At 27.9% G+C, this 19,739-nt stretch overlaps 1 protein-coding gene across 1 annotated transcript in view; it reads left to right on the plus strand.

Moving 5' to 3' along the window:
• Positions 1-12,104, plus strand: part of Rad23 (UV excision repair protein Rad23) — a 37,146-nt gene extending 25,042 nt beyond the window's left edge. Inside the window, exons 4-8 of the mRNA XM_067270899.1 lie at positions 213-424; positions 4,272-4,455; positions 4,819-4,918; positions 8,692-9,029; positions 11,428-12,104. Coding sequence (XP_067127000.1) covers positions 213-424; positions 4,272-4,455; positions 4,819-4,918; positions 8,692-9,029; positions 11,428-11,538 — 945 coding nt within the window. The 3' untranslated portion in view covers positions 11,539-12,104. The remainder of the gene's footprint in view (positions 1-212; positions 425-4,271; positions 4,456-4,818; positions 4,919-8,691; positions 9,030-11,427) is intronic.
• Positions 12,105-19,739: the final 7,635 nt, after the last annotated feature.

A 19,739-nucleotide genomic window follows, 5' to 3' on the forward strand; every position in this document is an offset into this window, starting at 1 on the left:
TAGGTATACTTTGACTTATCATAAATAAATACTTATTAAACATTACACTAAACTTATCAATGTTTAATAGATAAATCAAAATTTGTTAATTTTAAATATTTAAAATGAACATTTTTAGGATATCACAACAACATGATTTATATTTCATACAGCATTTTTCTTCAGAATTTAACCTATAAATAAATGATTAATGATTTTATTTAATCATTTAGCCAAAATTAGGTACAGATTCAGGTGATACTACAAGTCACGAAGCCGCAGCTATACCAACTACTCCAGCAGTTGTTGCTGGAGCACCTCAGTTTTCTACTGCTACTACTTCTAGCACAACTGTAACAGAGAATAAAGCTGCTACTTCTGATAGAACAAGTGCAGAATCTAAACCAACTGAAAAAGAAGTAAATACAGAATCAGGCAATAATAGGTAAGCAATACAAAACTCAATCTGTTAAATAATAATAAAATCCAATTGTTAAAAAATTTGGATGTTTTGTGTGTGTAGTTTTTCACTTTTGGATCTGGACATAAGTTCAAAAAGTACAAAATTTAAATTAGGTTCAGTAAAGTTTATCGATTCTATCATGATAAGAGTAAAACATTTTAAAAGTATTTATCATTGTTTTAGTTTATTTTATTTAAATGTAATATTTAAAACTACAAATATATATAAATTTTTATTTATGTATTGTAATACAAAAAAAGCAAAGTGTTAAAGTTAAAGCAGCTCCTGAAATAAATTTTAAGAAGTAAAATTGTCAAAGTTAATTTTTGCTGTTTTTTTACTTTAAAATAAATTTTTATTTGAATTAAAATTACGATAATGATTTTTACATGTTTTATATCATTTAAAAGCAATTGCTGAAATTTAATGGATTATGATTGATTTTTTAATTAATGACTTTAAATCATTTAATCTAATTATAATTTAGTGAATATTGGCAATTAATTCATTTTGTGTTAATAAATTATAATGCTTTTTGTAATTGTAATTAATTTTAAATGTAAACGAATTAAATTGTTGTATTGGATTGAAACAAATTTTGGAATTTTATTTTATGATAATTATCAAAATATTTCACAAATTATCATCTGTCACAGGTTAATTAATAGTCTCATAAGCTGTAAGAAATGTTTTGTTATGTTATAGGTGATAAAGTTGATCCAGCTTATGCATACTCTATCATGGTATATTTTTATATAAGTAAAAAGTTTTAATGTATTCTTCTTAATGTTTTGGTTACACATAATGTCAAAATATTAGCTCTCTTAATTGCATTTCCTGCTTCTCTAATTGTTTAACTGTTAGCTGTTAGTCTAAAAATGTACAGTATGATCCATTTATTGCAATCATTTAGGACTTGTCCATGTTAATGATAACTGATGAATAACATTAAGTGAGGCTATAATTAATAGAAATTTTTGTTTTATTGATTGGCATTAAAAGGCATGTTAAAACAATTTAAAAATGTATAGAAAAGATTATTAATAAATAATAATTAATAATTCATCTAGTGCATAATTGAAATAATAAATGCTTAAAATTTAAATTGCTGTACTGTGAACAAATAGTGATTTGAAATGGTTAACATTGAATGTTTAAAGCTTTTGTTAACACTGTTGATAATAATTCATGTTAGACTGATTTTTAGTTGTAGCCATTGAAGTTGATAATGCAAAAAGCTTAATACATTTACCTATAATAACTAAAACTGAAACTTTTATAAAATTTCTTGTTATAGTCAGTGTATTTTAACTTAATATATTTTGGGGCTTTCTTTATATAAATTTATTCATGGAAATAATAAATTTTGAAAATCTTTTAATTACATGAATTAAAAGATTTTTTAAAACCATATTTATTGATTACTATTTGCTTTTAGATTTTGATATGTATGTATATGCAGGGTGTCTCAGACCACTTGTATACTCATTTTAAAGTAGAGTGAAATAAGTTTTTTGAAATGTCCCAAAAATTTTGATAAATAAATCGAGTATGCTATATTGAATGGTTTTATCTTGAACATCCTATACTGGCTAGAAATAGTCTACCCAAACCAACAGTTTAAGTTTATAAATAGAACAGAATATTTTTTATTTCAATGAAAGATTAAAAAATGGAAACATTTTGTTTCACATTTTTGTTGAAAATGTCTCCACTGACCATGACATAAGCAATATGGGTTTATGTTGTGGATTGTGTTAATGGTGGAATTAGTATTCAATGTGAGCACCATTGTCTGTGATACAAATTTCAACTCTAATTGGGAAGATAATTTTTAATTGAGGAATTTAATTTTCATTTAAGGATGGAAATGCCTCACCTATCCTGAGTATCATATCCTTATAATTGGACATTCACAGTAGACCAAATCTTTGATCTTTCCCCATAAATAGTAATCTATAATGGTCAGATCAAGTGATTTGGGTAGATAATTGATTGGACCATGTTTGGTGAGCCACTTGTTGGGAAAAATAGTGTTCAGTACTTCATGGACAACTGTTGATGTGAGTTGGATATTCATCTTGTTGAAACTAAATGTCCAGGCATAATTGCAGAGGAAGGTGTTCTAGTAAGATGGAAGATCTGTCTACAGCAGGACTGCATGTGAAGTACCACTCAGATTTCCTTCAAGGAAAATAGGACCTATGATCTCACTTTCAATAATGCTGCGCCAAACATTTACTTTTCAAACATGTTGTCAATTTCACTTTTCTAAACAAGTGAGAATTATGTCATGACCAGTAACATTAGTTTCGGGTATTGACAGATCAGTCACTTTTAAATGTACATTCATCAGAAAATACAATGAAAATCAGTTGGTTGTTGTTTAATCCAATTGCAAAAATGTAAGTTTCTGTTGACAGTCATCACAAATCAGTGCTTAGTGCAAGAATATTTTGTAAGAGTGAAACTTGGCATCTCTCAAGACATGCCAAATACTGGCATGAATATTATCAAAATCTTTTCAATGTCTGATGGAATCATGACAGTTAACTTCTACTGATGTAAGAATATCTACTAATCATTTCTAATTGGTTGAGTGATCTTTTTATTTCTGTTATGATGAGGCTGAACATCATTATCAGTTCTGATTCAGTTAGCCAAATGTGAAAAAAAAACATTCTACAAATGAGGAGTATGAGATGGATAATGTGCATAACATAACCTTTTGGCTACAGTGAATATACCTGGACACTCATAGTCAACAACATATTGTATGCCTCTTCATTCAAATAAGACATTGCTAGATTGGACAATCCCTGTGACAGTGATCTATCTTTAAACTGCAATGGAACTATAGTACCTTGCCACTCACTCAGATTAATACCAAGAAAAAGCAATATGTATGTGCATATTACTTATGTCATAGTCAGTCAGAGTTATTTTCAATAAAAATGTGCAACAAAATGTTTCCATTTTTTAATCTTTCATACCAAACTGAAATAAAAAATATTCTGTTCTATTTATAAACTTAAACTGTTGGTTTAGATGGCCAATTTCCAGCCAGTACAAGATGTTAAAGGTAAAATCATTTGATACAGCATACTTGATTTACTTATCAAAAGTTTTGGAAATTTCATAAAACTCAATTCACTTAATTTTAAAATTGTTATATGGGTGTCTGAGACACACACATAAAGGAAAGTGAAAACAAATTGAAACTCATTTTTCTCACATGATAATTACTCTGGGATATAGTAACTACAGTGTTGTTCAAAGAATTTCCCCATGGAATTCAATGCACTTCTGCCATCATTTCTACCAATCCTTGAAGACGTATTAGCCCATAATTTGAGACATTCTTCAGCAATGTCACTAATGCTTTGACTACTGCTGTTACTGCTGCACTAAAATGAAGTTACAAGAAATGGTTTCTTGTAACTTCATTTTAGTGATGAGAATAGAAGGCACAGGATTCTGGTTTGAGCTGTGAAGTGGATATGAAGTGCAGATGTGTTTTCTTGGTCAAAAATTCAGTCACAACATAGCAATGTGTGAGTGTGCATTGTCATTTTGTTGTTGGCAGGTTGTAAACAATACTTGCTCTACACTATGTAGCAGTCAAGAAAAGCATCGTATATCTGTTCAGTTTTTGGACAGATAAATTGATAACCCTTCTTCAATGATATAGATGGAGAATTTATTACTCCACTACTTTTGATAGGAAAAAAATTCATTTTCAATTTGTTTTTACTTGCCTGTGTACATACATAGAATTTGCTTGAATTTTAGGGAGTTATCATATAATTATGTGTATTTTTTTTTGCAGTGGTACACCAGATAATCCTACAGCTTTAGATTTAAGTGTTGCAGAATCTGCTCTTGTTTTGGGAGAAGACTATCAACAGATGGTTCAGCAAATTATGGAAATGGGTTATGAAAGAGAACAAGTAGAAAGAGCTTTAAGAGCAAGTTATAATAATCCTGATAGAGCTGTAGAGTATTTGATTTCTGTAAGTTCTACTAAATTTTACACTATATTTCATAAGTAATAACTTGCATAATAATATGCATAAGTCCAAGAAAGTCAATATAATACATTGTTTTCTAACTAAAAATATAAAACCAAAATAAGTTTACTGTAATAAAAACATATAGTAAAATTTCTCTAACTCAGACATCTGTAACTTGAATATTTCTTTAAACATACTGATTTCTGATTTACTCCTGATTATGAAGTCAACTAACAGTGCCCACTAAAATAATACTTTTGTTGATTTAATACATACTAAATTCATAAATTTTTATACTTAGTTATATAATTTACTGTCATATATTAACATTTTAAATATAATAAAAATACCTAACTATTTCAGGGAATTCCTACAACTTACCATGAACCACAAGGAGAAGAACAAGCCACACCTACTCAGACTCCAGCTAGTAATCCTAGTACAAATCCAAGTCAGTCAGAAGGTAATACTAAAAAATAATGATCACTTTAAATATTCTTATTATAGCATTAATAAAATATGCAAAACTTTTTAAAATTAAGTTTGAATATTTTGAATATGATATGTAACATTCCTATAAATTACTGTCCAGTAATGTAGAATATTTTAAAATTTATGTCAAACAAAAAGAATACAGAATTATTAATATTAATTCTATGTAATTTTTACTATTAACATCTTTCAGGGTCTAAATTCACCAACTTTTTTTCACTTAAATTTCTTGCTTTTATGAAAGTTTAAGTAATTATCAATAATATTATCTATAATTAATAATATAGCAAAAAAGAAGTAAAAAGATCTTAAATTTGTAAATTGTACTATTTATTATTATTTTTTATGTTGTGTTCACAAAGTTACTGTATCAGTTCAATAATGGAATTTATTCATTTTTGTTGACTAGTTGGACATTCAGTACTGAATTGTCCAGCTAGTTTTATAATACCACATTCTATCATGGAATGGTATTAAATTATTGGTTCTCTGTTCAAATTCACAACTTCTATTGTTGGAGTCATCAAAATTTTGTAAAACATAACTATAATTATAAAAATCTATTACTTTTTTAAAGTTTAGAAACCTTATAAAACTATCCTGCTTTTATCTGGTGGATACATTCCAAAGAACACCATGTAAAACAAAAATTGCATACATTACAGTACATCTTGTAGAAAAATGCTTCACAGAATCCACAACTTCAATGGAACAAAAAATAAGCAATTTACAAAAGAAACACAAGCTTTTTCTTATTCTAACATCATTTATCATTAACATTATTTGTATGTAAATGTACAAATACAAGGTAGCACAGGAAATATAAAATCAATATACAGTAAGTATTGTCTGATGTACTGTACATATAGTACTGTACTGTTCTTAAAAAAGGATAAATGAACTCTTGATTTCAACAAAAAGAATAACTTTTTTACAATAACACAATTTTAACAAAAAATTAAATTTTAAAAATTTTCAAATAAACTGCTTATACATATATATATACTGTGCGCGCGCACGCGCATATATATACAGTGGGTAATAGGTTAATGAATGGTTTAGACTGCAAATGAATCAGACACAGACAATGAACACACGTTTGAATAACAAACATCTGACAGAACAAATACAAGAAAAAAAGATGCATTTAAGATTTGTAGAACTATATTTTAATGGCATCTATACATGGTTTATGGAATGAGACTTTCACAGTTGTATACATAACCTGTTTTGCAATAGTTAGTTTCTGTTCTCTGAATTTTTGTAAGTGCTTTTCCAAACTTTTTATTTAAAAAACTGATAATAATTTGGGGCCTATAAAGAGTAGTGTCAAGAACAATGTTCACTATAGAAACTAAGCAAGAGATAATAGCCAAGGTAGAGTGGGCAGATGTCTGATGTTACTAGGCAGTATGGTTTCAACAGCTGTACAGTAGGCACAATCTTAGCTAAGAAAGATATAATAAAAAAGACTCAAGCAGATAAAGGAGTAATAAAAATTACATATGAGAAACAGAGATGTGCCATCCATGAAAAAATGAAGCCATCCTGAAAATTTCTTATGTAGTGAAATATCAGCTAAATTGGTATGAATTTCAGACTAATAAATCATACACAGGATGATCTGAAACATACATAAAATGATTAATACTTTCAGAATATAAAAATAACTCATTTAAACATCAATACTAGTTCAGTATTATAACAAGGTTTACTAATATGAACATTTTTGTCTGTTTAACTTGGTGTTTGAGTTAGTTTTCTTTATTAAGTATAACCAATTTATAGAATGGAGACTGCCTTTCAGAATTCCTTTTTTCTTTTTTAAAAATGTTAAAAAATTATTTCGTTTCTAATAAATGTATAGTGTGTACTGTTTTCCTCTCATTTAAGAATGAGTTGCTGGAAGTTCAACCAATTTTGTTGTGTAAGCCATTGTCAGAGAATTCCATGTTGCCTTTACTCTGGCAATTAACTTCTCTGTTTCCTGATTGTGACCTATTGAACACTATCTTGAAGCCCTATCCAGACATGCTCAATCATATTTAAGTCTGGTAAAATTCCAGGCCAATCCTTCCATACTTTTTTGAAAGATTCTCTCAATGAAAGAAATGATTTCTTTTGGTTTCTTGTAATATTGTCCATTGACAGTAGTCTTTTCATCAATTATATATGATAGCAGTCATGATCTTCAATGACATCTTTGGTCTAATTGGAGTGTGTACAGATATTGCCTGATCTTATTCTTTGGTTTGCTGATTAGATTGAGGATGAAGTTCAGTTGGACTTTCATCATTAAAAAGCACATGAACACTTATCATTCTCCCAGAAGTGTGTCTGCTGTATAACCTTCCTTCATCAAACATTGACCAAACTACTGATAATTTTTTTAAAGTTGGGAGTAGCATTATTGACTCTTTATATGCGGTTTTTTTCGCCCACTCTGGATTTCACTTAGTGACCAGCAGTGGTGTTACTTAACCTTATTCTGAAAATGTTCAGAGAAGTTCAACTTTTTGTGGCAGACTGAATTCCTATTATTGTCAGAAAGTACTTAATTAATTTTTCTTTTTCCACAGGTTAAACAGAGGATAATAGAAATCACCACCAAATGTGACACCTAAGCAGTGTAGAAAACAACTTGGCTGAGGTTTCTCAAAAAAAGACATACAGGACTAGCCAGTTATAATAAGAGAATGCAACTAATTTATTTTTTTGGAGAAAGCCTTAGCCAAGTTGTTTTCTATGCTGTTTTGGGTGTCACATTTGAGGGTGAGTTCTACTATTCGTATTATTTGATCTTTCTTTTGCCAATTTGTAGGTCATTTCTTTTATCCATGGAATCGTCTTGGTAGGATAACCACTTTTTATGATCTCAAACATATTCAGCATACTTTCTGGCCAATTTGAGTGGTTTTTGTCAACTCCTGAGCTTTTTTGAAATTGCATTTATGGAGAAGCCATTAGAAATCAAAGCTTGGATCTGAAATTGAATATGCATCTAATAGACATATCTGGAAATAATTGAATTTAAAATCAAGTTAAAAATCATTATCACCGAGTGATATATAATGATTTTAAAAATACAACTTTACAGTATGCATATCTAGAAATTAAGCATAGAAAAAAATTGCAGTAAAGTTCTTCTCCATGGGGAAAACTTAACCTACCATTTCTATACCAGAAAACTGCATGAAATTAAGTGATCACAGTAAGAAGCAAAGACAATATTCATCCATCCGTTTGCCATAAAATTTTCAAAAAATTATTAGCGATCTCTTGGTCTGTATAAAAGAGATATTAAGAAAAAGTAGTTTTTAAAATCAGCACTATAAAATAGATTCTTTAGTAAGCTAACACCACAACCAGAAAGGGATGGGAATTGTACCAATTGTACCAGCAGGAAGGAGTGTTACAAAGTGCATACAAAATATGAAACATGAAAATAACTAATAACAATAGAGGAATGCATTGATGTAGAGAGACTTTCCAATCACCCTGTATATTCAAAATAAATAAATATATACATTAAATGAACACTAAGTTTATAAAATTGAAATTTTATTAACAAATTATCCATTTAAATTATTAAAAAATGTCTAAAATGTGTATATATATATATACATTGGAGTAATTAAAAACAAATTCTGAAAATAATGTTTGTATTATTAAGTGATTTGATATTGTAATTATATTTAAACAAAATTTTTAAATAAAAATTATAATGGATATGGTACATTTTAGGTGATCCATTAGCATTTCTCCGTACTCAACCACAGTTTCAACAAATGAGGCAAGTTATTCAAGCAAATCCACAACTGCTAAATGCAGTTTTACAACAAATTGGTCAAAACAATCCACAATTGTTGCAATTAATTTCACAAAATCAAGAAGCATTTGTGAGGATGTTGAATGAACCATCATTAAGTAGTACTGGCAGTGGTGCTTCTGAGCAGACAACTGGTGGATCTGGTGGTGGTGGAAGTGGTCCTGGAAGTGGGGCTTTAGGACAGAGTGCTGGATTACCTTTCGAAGCATCCATGGGTCAAGTGACACCTCAAGATAAAGAAGCTATTGAACGGGTATGTGAAGTAATCTTTATTATATAAACATTTTGAAAATTAAATTGTAAATTTATCAATTATAAATCATTTTAATTATGAACAATTATGTTATTATTTACGTAAATTAAATTAAACAAATTTAAAAAATATATTTTTTTAAAAATTAAATTCAGTAAAAAATAACAAGATTACAGTTAAGAATAAAAGTTATCCTTTTTTGGAAATAAAATATCATAAGTTGAACATATAGTATCAAATAATTAATTATGTCTAATCATCTGATATTTACAAAGATTTGTGAGTAGAAACACAAGGAGTATTTGGCCCAACATAAATAACTGTCACTACTTAAGTATAACATTAGCTCACTATCATTTAAATTAAATGTGATAACTGGGAATTGCTTATATTATAGAATAGAGACATTTTTAAAGTGGAAAGAGACTAAATATTAAGGCCTTGGTTTATGTAAAAATATCTCAAACTTTTTATGCCCATAAAGGTATGTTTTAAAAACAAGTTATTTATGACAATTGCTGTATGAAAAAAATTCCAAGACACATGAGTGCACTTAGAAGTGAATACAACAAAATCTTTTAAGATATTAATCTTGAGACTGAATTATTTTAGTTTTCTTCTATGTAACTGCATAAAAGAATTAAATTTTGGCCTTATAAGTTAAGAATTATCTGTGAACTATTTTTGTTATTTAGTTTCAAATGGTCTTCCTCAAATTCAAAATAAATAATGTTCTTGGTTTTAAATATATTTTTTTCAATAGATAGCAGGTGAACACTAGAAAAAGCACTGCCTGCCAATTTACTGTCATCAACTCTGATTTGTGGTATTGCCAAACTCATCACACTACTCACAAATCTTTTTATTTAATTTCCTGATACAATTGTAATCTATAATTTTTAAACAGCTGTTGAATTCTATGAGAATAAAAATCTAATTTTTAATTTTTAGAAATATTTTTTTAGATTGATATATTAGGGGTTATATAGTTAAAAGACTGTACTAAAACTTTTCAATTGCATTTAGAATGATTTTTTTTTATCATGAAAGATTTGTCTTATTTTGAATTATGAAATGAATTAACTTAATATATTTGACTTTATCTATATTGAAAAAGCTACTGAAGATGGTCTTGTGTTATTGTTTAGTTTACTTATAATATTAAATAAATGAATGTTAGAATTTAAAACAAAGTTTATGTAAATTCAAATTGAAGAAACAGAAAATAATCTTTTTTTATTCTATAGTATTTTGTATATAATATGTTAATAGTCAATAACTAAGGTTATGGTATGATTTTAAAAACAAATGGCAGTTGATATTTACCTGACTATTAGTTTTTTTGGATTCTAAGAAATAAAGAAAATGTATCTGCTCTGACTACATAACTGTTCAAAATAATATTCATCATTTTTAATATAGAAGTGCATGTAGTGGTACTAATCACAGAAGCAATGAGACACTCTTTTTTGCAATGGCTTTGAAAACATGCTCCTCATAAGCAGCAATAGCCTCTTTAAGAATCCCAAAATTTTTTTAACATTTGGAATAGTCATATGAAGCCAGATCTGGGTTATTTAGTGAATGGCTAAGCAGTCTTACTTGAATAATGATTGTTTGCAATGCACTAGCCACAAATGTGGTTAATATGTTACTGCAGCACAGCAGCACAACAAGATTCCTCAGAATCTGGATTTCAGTTGCCTCTCCACAAGCATTTGAACAGTTATGAGCAACCAGTGGCCTTCAGGCCATGAGATCCTAATATGCAGTCACTTGGCTTCATCAACATACTTTTTTAAAGCTTTTAATTGGAAATGCTTTAGGCTCATTTCAGCCAACCTCAACCAAAAAGACATTACAAACTTTTATAATGTGACTTTTTAGACTTTCAGATTGTTATAAATTAACAGTCTGTTCCTTTTATTTAAATATTTGTTCTATTTGCACATTCATTTTATATTTATGTATGTTCTATTCTATATTCTAAAAGTTTGTAATATTTTTTTGGCAGAGATTGATTCAAATGAGCCTGAATTGTTTTCAATTAAAAATTTTAAATAATTTTTTGTTTCCTTAATTTCTTTAACAAGCAGGAAGAATAAACATGTTTAAAAAGTTGCCAAGTTTCAGAGACTGTATACATATTGGATAATTCTAAAGCTTCGAATGTGAAAAAGAAAAAAATTATAAAATATTTAAAAAAAAATTCATTTGACTATAGCTTTAAAGGTATACTGAGTTATTTTTTTTAATATTAATATATGTATTACAAATTAAAATTATCATCAAAGAAAACAAATTTTTGTTTCATTTTGTATTCTTAATGGTATGGATAATTAGTCTTTTCAAAATGTTATTTATGTCAATAATAATTTTTCTGTTTTCCTTTTTACAGTTGAAACAACTAGGTTTTCCAGAGTACCTCGTCATACAGGCATACTTTGCTTGTGATAAAAATGAAAACCTTGCTGCGAACTTCCTTTTGTCGCAGAATTTTGATGATTGACCTTAAGTGTTTCTTCATGTGTGCAACGTATATAAAAAAAAATTGAAATGAGAGAATAAAAATAGATTGTTTTTTTAATTGTTGCTCATTACAGGAAGAATATATTTAGGCTTAAATGTTCTTGCTGTGATCTGTCCACTGGTGATTATTGAAACACCAGTCTATGTAATATGCCTTAATTTTTGAAAGGCTACAAAGACTTGTTACATGAACACCAGGCCATTTGCTAACCACAGCTAGTAAGAGAACAGTGAGCTCAAAATTATAAAATAAATGCAAATTTTTTCCTCTAAGCTGAAGTAGAATTTAAAAAAAATTCTGTAGAAAATGAGATACTCTGGGGCTTTGTTAAATATAAACATATTTCAAAATTATTCTTGATCTTTTTATATTAAAATTGAAGATTTATTCCCATGTTTAAAATATAACTGTAGTTATATGCTTGCACCATTAATAACTTGTGTTGGGGTGGCTAAATAAGAGTTTTCACTGTTGTCATTTCTGCAGTGGAAAGTTAAATTTATGGTTTTTGTTGTCAAGCCTGCAATAAAAAATACATCAATGTATCTGCTTTGTTAATATGTCATTTCTCTTCTTAATGATACTTTATTTCAAAAATATATATTGTATTTTCCTTAGAAAAATAGCAAATTCTTTAATTCTTTTTTAAGCAAAGCAATTATACTGCTATTTATCAAACTTCCTATATTCTTTTCTTCTACATTTTTTTAATCTGACATTTTTATTTTGATATATTTTCTGTAGTATGAATTCATAAATATAAATAATCATTAAATTATTTCCTAAACATTAAGATGAATCTTTGAACTTCATTCTGACAAACAAACAAATTTCATTTTTATAATGTAAAATATTCATTATACAGACAATATGAAAGGCATTAGTTTACTGACCATCTTTTATTAATTTGTAATGAATGCCATATTTTGTTGATTAGAAAATTGATGGGTATATAAATAAAAACAGATATGTACTAGTTAAATGTGTAAATTTTATTTTCAGTAATTTTAAAGGGTTTAACATTAAATTGTTAAAATTATTTTTTTATGCTAAATTTAAAATTATACATACATAAGATTATATATCGAGTAACTATTAAATAGATTGAAAATTTTAGGCATTTTAATTTTGTTTATTAATAATCAGTAATAATCATAAAAATTTTGCTTGAGTATCTTTTCAGATAAAATTTTATTATTTTAATTAAGTCGTCATAAAATTAAATAGTCAAACCTTGATATAACACCCTGTTTAAATAGTACTATTTTCATAAAGTATTAATATATAATGAATGTCCTCTTTATAAATATTAGATAAAAGAACCCTTTAGGTAACTGTGAATTAATAAACATTCAATTTTATATTACAAGTACATTGTTATCACCGAATCATGTAACTTTCAATATACAATTTTCAATGTTGATTCTTGAATTTAGGGCTAATATCATACATAAACTGAAATTAGTGCTAAATCAAGGTTTGATTGTATTCTGTAAATTACTAATAGTAGTTTATTAGATACTGAAAAGAAATCAACCAATAATTATATACAATCAATTATATTGACTGTCAAAAAAATTGATTTTGAATACATTGTGATGATGAAAAGCATAAATAGAAAAATTGCAAAGAATGTTGTTAAATTTATAGATAAATAAGTTTAATGACCATTTGTTTTGCACGTTTTATATTTGTGCTTGAGTAAATTGAAAAATTTCAGTAATTTCGTAAAATTTACCATTTATAATAATAAAAATTTTGGCTCACAAATACTGTTCACTCAAAAATTATATTAGTTTATAAAATGTTATACTGAAAATCAAATATTTATTTATGTCAGTCAGTATTTGATGAAAAATATTTTAATAAAACAAATTTTGTGGGTTTAAAGCATTTTTAAAAATATTTTTACATTGCATATTAACATTCAAATAGTATGAAATAGTACATGCAAGTCTTACTATGGTAAATTTTTATTTTTCACATAAAGTACACATTGCATAAACTTTGATAACTATTTCAAATGCATATCAAAATTTTAAAACCATAATTATTTTAAAAAAATACATACGACTATAAATTATTTCTAACTTTTTGACTACTTAAGATGCTTTCTTTTGATACTATTTACTCCATCATTAACATTCAGACTTAAAACATAATCCTGCTAATAAAGTTTAAGAAATTGCCACTTATTATGATTAAATGTTTTTTAGAATGATATATAGTTTGTTTTCAGATCAAAATCAAATTGAACAAGTTTGATCTTATGATGAAACATACGTTGTCTCAAGAAATATTTAATTGTAATAAATGACTTCTTGAACTCTAAATAACTTTAAGACTACTAATAAACAAAATCAGTTTTGTGATTGAAAAAAATTAAGAATTAAAGCAGTGGTTTCCAACCTTTTTGTACCTGCGCCCCCTTTAAAAAAAATTGTTGTGCCCCCTTAATTTTTCTAACAATCTAATTTCATAAATACTCAAAGCGTGCTCGGCTCCAAACGCGAAAGCGAGATGTTCTCGTTCCAGCAAGAGTATGGATGGATGTTTTAGCATTTGTACCCAAAAAATTTGCGGCGAGGATTGTGGATTACGTATACCTATTTTGCTGATTCATTTTTTTGACACCTATTCGACTTTTTTTGGTTTGTATTCGAAAATGGTATTTTGGAAACAGCTGCATGCCCCCCTTGCAACAGTCTCGCGCCCCCCTAGGGGGCCCCCCCACAGGTTGGAAACCACTGAATTAAAGCATTTTCACTTATTGAAATAATTGATTATTCAATATTAATTAAAATCAAAAGTTTCTAAAATTCTAAGTTGAGGAAACCTATAGTTTTACTTGAAAAGTAATGTTTTCAGACCCATAGAACAATAAATGATAAAACTGGAAAATAAGTACAATTCGGTAACTTTGTCAGTACAGCAGAGTAAAAACTGCCATTCAAAAGTTTTTAGCCTACACCATAACTATAATTGACAGTTGAGTTTAGAATAGTATTTTAGATTTTAGAATACTGTCAATCAAATAAAACTATTTGTTTCCTCAACTTGGAACAAAGTTCAAAATTTAATAAATAAACTAATAAGTTTCAAGACAATTCTTCTTGGAACAATTAATAATGACATGACCTAAGATGACAATAGTGATACAGGAAGTCCTTGTTAATTTGAAATCCTGTTAGTTTGTAAATGTACTTTTGTCCCAGCTGGGGTATAGGGATTTATGTGTTAAGGAATTTGGTTAGTTCAAAATACAGCTGCTTTGTAATTTGAAGTGAAAATTCTGCTTGAACTGTGATATACATATGTTAATTCATTTATTTAGATCAAAGTGCTTCCATACTATAAGAAAACAATAGACCAAGAACAACTCTAATCTGATCAATATGGCTCTGCTCTTACAGTAACACATTTTCTGGTGTTACCTTACCCACGGACTACCTTTTTTTTTCTCTTTTCTCATAAAATACAGTTGATCTTTGGGATTGCAAGATTGGACTTTGACTAGCAGATTGAGATATTTGTGGGGCTATAGGCTACTACATTTGGGCAATTTACTACTTTTTGGACCACTTTAAAAATAATTTGGGCTACATTACAGGAATTCTGTTTTACTTTCTGTAAAATTATCTGGCAGCCTGAGAAGTTTGCACTGGACATGTGCTGTTTACCTGCAGTTTATTTATATTATTATTAATTAACGAAAATAGCATTGTGTATTTGTAGCTGTATTCCATTTGTTTAATAAATTACATTAGTTATGTGGCATTTGGCATATTGTACAGAAATATGTAAATTTTGGATATTTCAAAACTTAATAATTCAAAGTTGTGATTATTTTGTCCCTTGAATTTCAAACTAACAAGGATTTCCTGTAATACAAAATATTGATTGACCTTAATATTTATTATCTCATTACCATAATATACTATAATATATGGATGGTTTGGAAACTTCTCAAAATCACATAAAATAAAATGCAAAATGTGGTTGAATTGTTTGTTTTTTCGATATAATCTCTTAGAATAACACACTTATTCCAGCGGTTCCAATGTCTTCACTCTAGCAGAAAAAGCCAATTCATTCAGTTCTGCAAAATAGCTATTCACCTCAGCAATGACATCTTCATTTGTGTGAAATTTTTTACCTGCCAGTATTTTCTTCAGGTTTAGAAAGAAGTGAAAGTCACTAGGAGCCAAGTCAGGAGAATATGGGGGATGGGAAGGGATTTGGAAGTGAAGGTTGGCAAGTTTTTCCTGGGTAGATGAACAGAATGTGCTGGTGCATTGTCATGATGAGAAAGGATTTTCATCATGATAATGAGGCCTTTTCTGCAATAGCAGTCATCAATTTCTGTAACAGGTCACAATAACAAGTAGCCTTGATGGTCTTATTCTTTTCCAAGTAGTCAATAAGGATAATTTCCTTGGTATTCCAAAAATCCCCATAACTTTCTCTGATGAAGAAACCACTTTTGCCTTTTTTCAGAGATAGTTAAATTGTTGTTTAGTTTCAGGTGGAAACAAGAATCTTATGTTGTTTAGTTTCAAGGATATGGTAGTGGACCATGTCTTGTCTGTTATCACATACAAATGCAACATTTCCTGTGGATTTCTCTGGTAGATGGCCAAACACTCCTTGAAAGAATGTCCTTGTATACATTTTTGTTTGGCCATGAGCAAACACAGTACCCATCTCACAGAGACTTTAATCATGCCTTGTTCTTGGATTAGGATTTTGTACACTTGGTGAGCAGAGATGCCTATGACCTCAGCAATCTCTTGAACTTTCAAGTGAGGGTCAATCAACTGTATATTGTGGATTTTGTCTACATTTTCTGGGGTAGTAGTGGTGTGGGTTATCTGCTGCAACTATTTTTCACATGGTCTCAGCCAAGTTTGAAAAGCATCATCTGCTTGCTTACTATCAAATATTACAGGGTGGACTCCTTCAAAGCTTCATCTAAATTGGGTTTAATCTCAGTGACATTTAACTCTTTTATCAGGTACTTTATCATAGCACATATTTCTGTTTTCTCTATTTTCTTCTTTGTAATCCACATTCACTGCTTCCATCATTTTCCACAGCATTTTCTATTTCCTCTGTGTGACAAAATGTTGCATACACGACAAGTAGTGATGCTGGTTCCTGATTCCATCTGTTTCATGCGGATAAAATTGCCACCTATATGCAATTCCAAGAATTTTCCAAACCACTTATATATAGTTTACAAAGATATGCTGTTACCAGATAGCAATGGCAGGCTCAAAACAACCCAAAGAGGGGGCCAACTCAAAAATTAAAACTATTTGAATAATTATAAGTACCTTTTTATTAAGATGTGCAAGACAGTTGTATTGAAGATGGTCTGATATGCTATATTTTTCCATTAAAATGTTTTGGAGTTCAAACAAATAAGCCCTTCCCATGACTAAAAACGAAATTTAAGTTCCTGTAATCCTTTGATCTGCCCCTACCAGATAGTACTGTACGTGTTTAGGAATAAATGTACAAAAAGTATATTTATGAAATTAATGTTAAAATGTTACAAGTTAACTTGCTTTTTATTTATTTTCTTAATGACAAATTAGCAACAACATGGCAACAGACAACAAGAACATTATTTGAAGTTAATATTTCACATAAGAACTTTGAACTATTCATCTGTCTACAGTTGGAAAGAGATCAATTTTAATGAAAATTTTATATCACTGTTTTGTCTTGACTTTCATATCTAGCTATTAAAATACAAGTAAAAATTCAACTTGCATTTATAATATATATATATTAGTGAAAATTCTAAAATATATTTTCTTAATTCAAGAAATTATGATACAATATTTTTGTTATATTTATTTGGAAAATAAGAACTTCATGGAATTTAAGACACATCTATGTCCAGAATTTTAAATTTCCATTAGTTTAACATATGGATGAATTGCAGATATATTATTTCTAATATTCCTTATATATAAGAGAATTTAAATCAGTAGAATTGAATTTATTAATAATGATAATTTTATAAAGTAATGAAAGTTACAGGTACAGTAATTGTTTGACTCAATGTAGTCAGTTTATTCGAATGGTTTCCACACGAATTGGAAAAGCACAATGGTTCTTAAATGTATTTTTAACATATGTATTCATTTCTGGATAAGTATAAACTACTATAATTATGAAGAAATCTGAGAAAATAATAAGTATTTTCTCTATTTTTTACTATTTTGTATGTTTGAAGCAGTGTTTAATAGGTGGAGTTGTTAGATATGTGATTTGATTTACAACTATCATTTGGCATAAATCAGACTTACTGTATTACTATTTATCATAATGAAACATGCATTTGCTAATGTAGTCAAAATAATGGTTGCTGTTGTGTTTTTTGATGAAACACATTTTATAGTATTATTTTTCTTTATAAAACAAATTTATTCAAAATTATTCATTTCTATCATTATGAAATATTTAAAAAAACATTGTCAAGTAATGTAGCTTACGATGTAAATAGAGTATAAATTAAATATATAGTTTATAATACAAAATTTTGTCAAAATCACTTTTAAGAAAGTTGATTTTCAAATATACTATAAAAATTACCTTAAGAGATTACTGTAGAAATTAAGAGTTTTGTGATCTTGGTGCATTTTAAAATCATGTTATCTACTTATAAATTTTAAGTTAAATTCATATAATATAAATATCACGTAAGATACAGAAAATTTAAGGATTTATCAAAATTGAAAATGCAAAAAATACTTTTCAGGTAATGTCATATAAATACATTTATAAATTTGTTTACATAGTTCATTTTTATTGACATTTCCAAAGTTATTCTATATATTTAATACAGTAATAGCAAAGATTTTCTTTAACTTCAGTATTTATCTGTAAATATTAACCAGTATGGCAAAATTTGTTTTTGTTATTTAATATTTCTCTTAACAGACCAATTTCTTTGAACAGTTCAAATTAATTACCTTTATCAGTTTGTTCATTGTTCTTATAATAATTAATAAGTTTACATTTGTAGAGTGTGACTAAAAATACTTGTCAAGTAGCATGCTTATTGCTTTTATTGTGCTAATCATTTTTACTTGCTACTGTTTATACAAAAAATAAACTTAAGATTGTTTAAAAAAACAAATCAGTCCAATTCTCGTATAGTTTGATAATTTGAATACATCAGTTGAATTTTTGGTATTTTTATTTACAGTTTAGTTTTGAGAGTTAGACTTTAGTGGTTCTTTTTAAAACATATTGTGTAAAAACGGATCAATTGATTCACTAATATAACACGATAAACAATGTGAATGAATACACGACATTTTAATTTTCTCCAGTTATCTAACAAAATGTATTTAAGCCAATTGTTTTCTCACTAATGACTGAAAACTTTTATTTCCACTCCCAACATATAGATATTTTGATATCCATATAATCAAAGTAATGTATACATATTGTATATATGCCTTCTGTGGAAACTATACATGGCATTTCTTCAAATGGAATATTAGTCAAGTTTAGAGTAATATATTAAAAAATCAGAAGCTAAAAGTAAGTTTAAAAGATGTCATGATACATCTCCACCATTTCACAAACAAGAAAAAATAATAATCAAGATGTTAAAAAGATTCAAGAAAGTTTACTGTAAATTAAACAAAGATTTTTTTTTTGCTGATTGTTCTCTGGGCAGCAAATGTTTAGGATTGTTTTCATTGTCAACAGGTATACAAAATGACTGACATAAATGCATTTACTTTATCATGTTAATGTAGTTGTAATTAAAAGAATTCTTGTTTAGTTGAAATTTTGTTTTTAATAATTACTCTCATTATATCCTGGTCATCTGGAATGAGTAAGATATACATTTCAAAATGATTTTAAAAAGAAGTTATCTTAATCAAGAATTAATGGCTATTGCAAATTGACATTCCTTAGTTGCATTACAAATATGATACATTTTATTTAACTTCTCTTGATGGATGTATTATTATTTGCAGAAAGAAACTTTATTACAAAAATAATTTAGTTTGAATACAGGAAATCAGTTTCACTGTTATGACAACTGTTCAGTACATGCTTATAAGAAAAAGGTCATAAAACATAACTTCATCAATACAAATAAAAAATAATAATTTAATAATTAATTTAAAATAGATTAGGATACGGCA

This window comes from Centruroides vittatus, unplaced genomic scaffold (assembly GCF_030686945.1).
Source record: "Centruroides vittatus isolate TY-2023 unplaced genomic scaffold, ASM3068694v2 contig_388, whole genome shotgun sequence".
NCBI lineage: Eukaryota > Metazoa > Arthropoda > Arachnida > Scorpiones > Buthidae > Centruroides > Centruroides vittatus.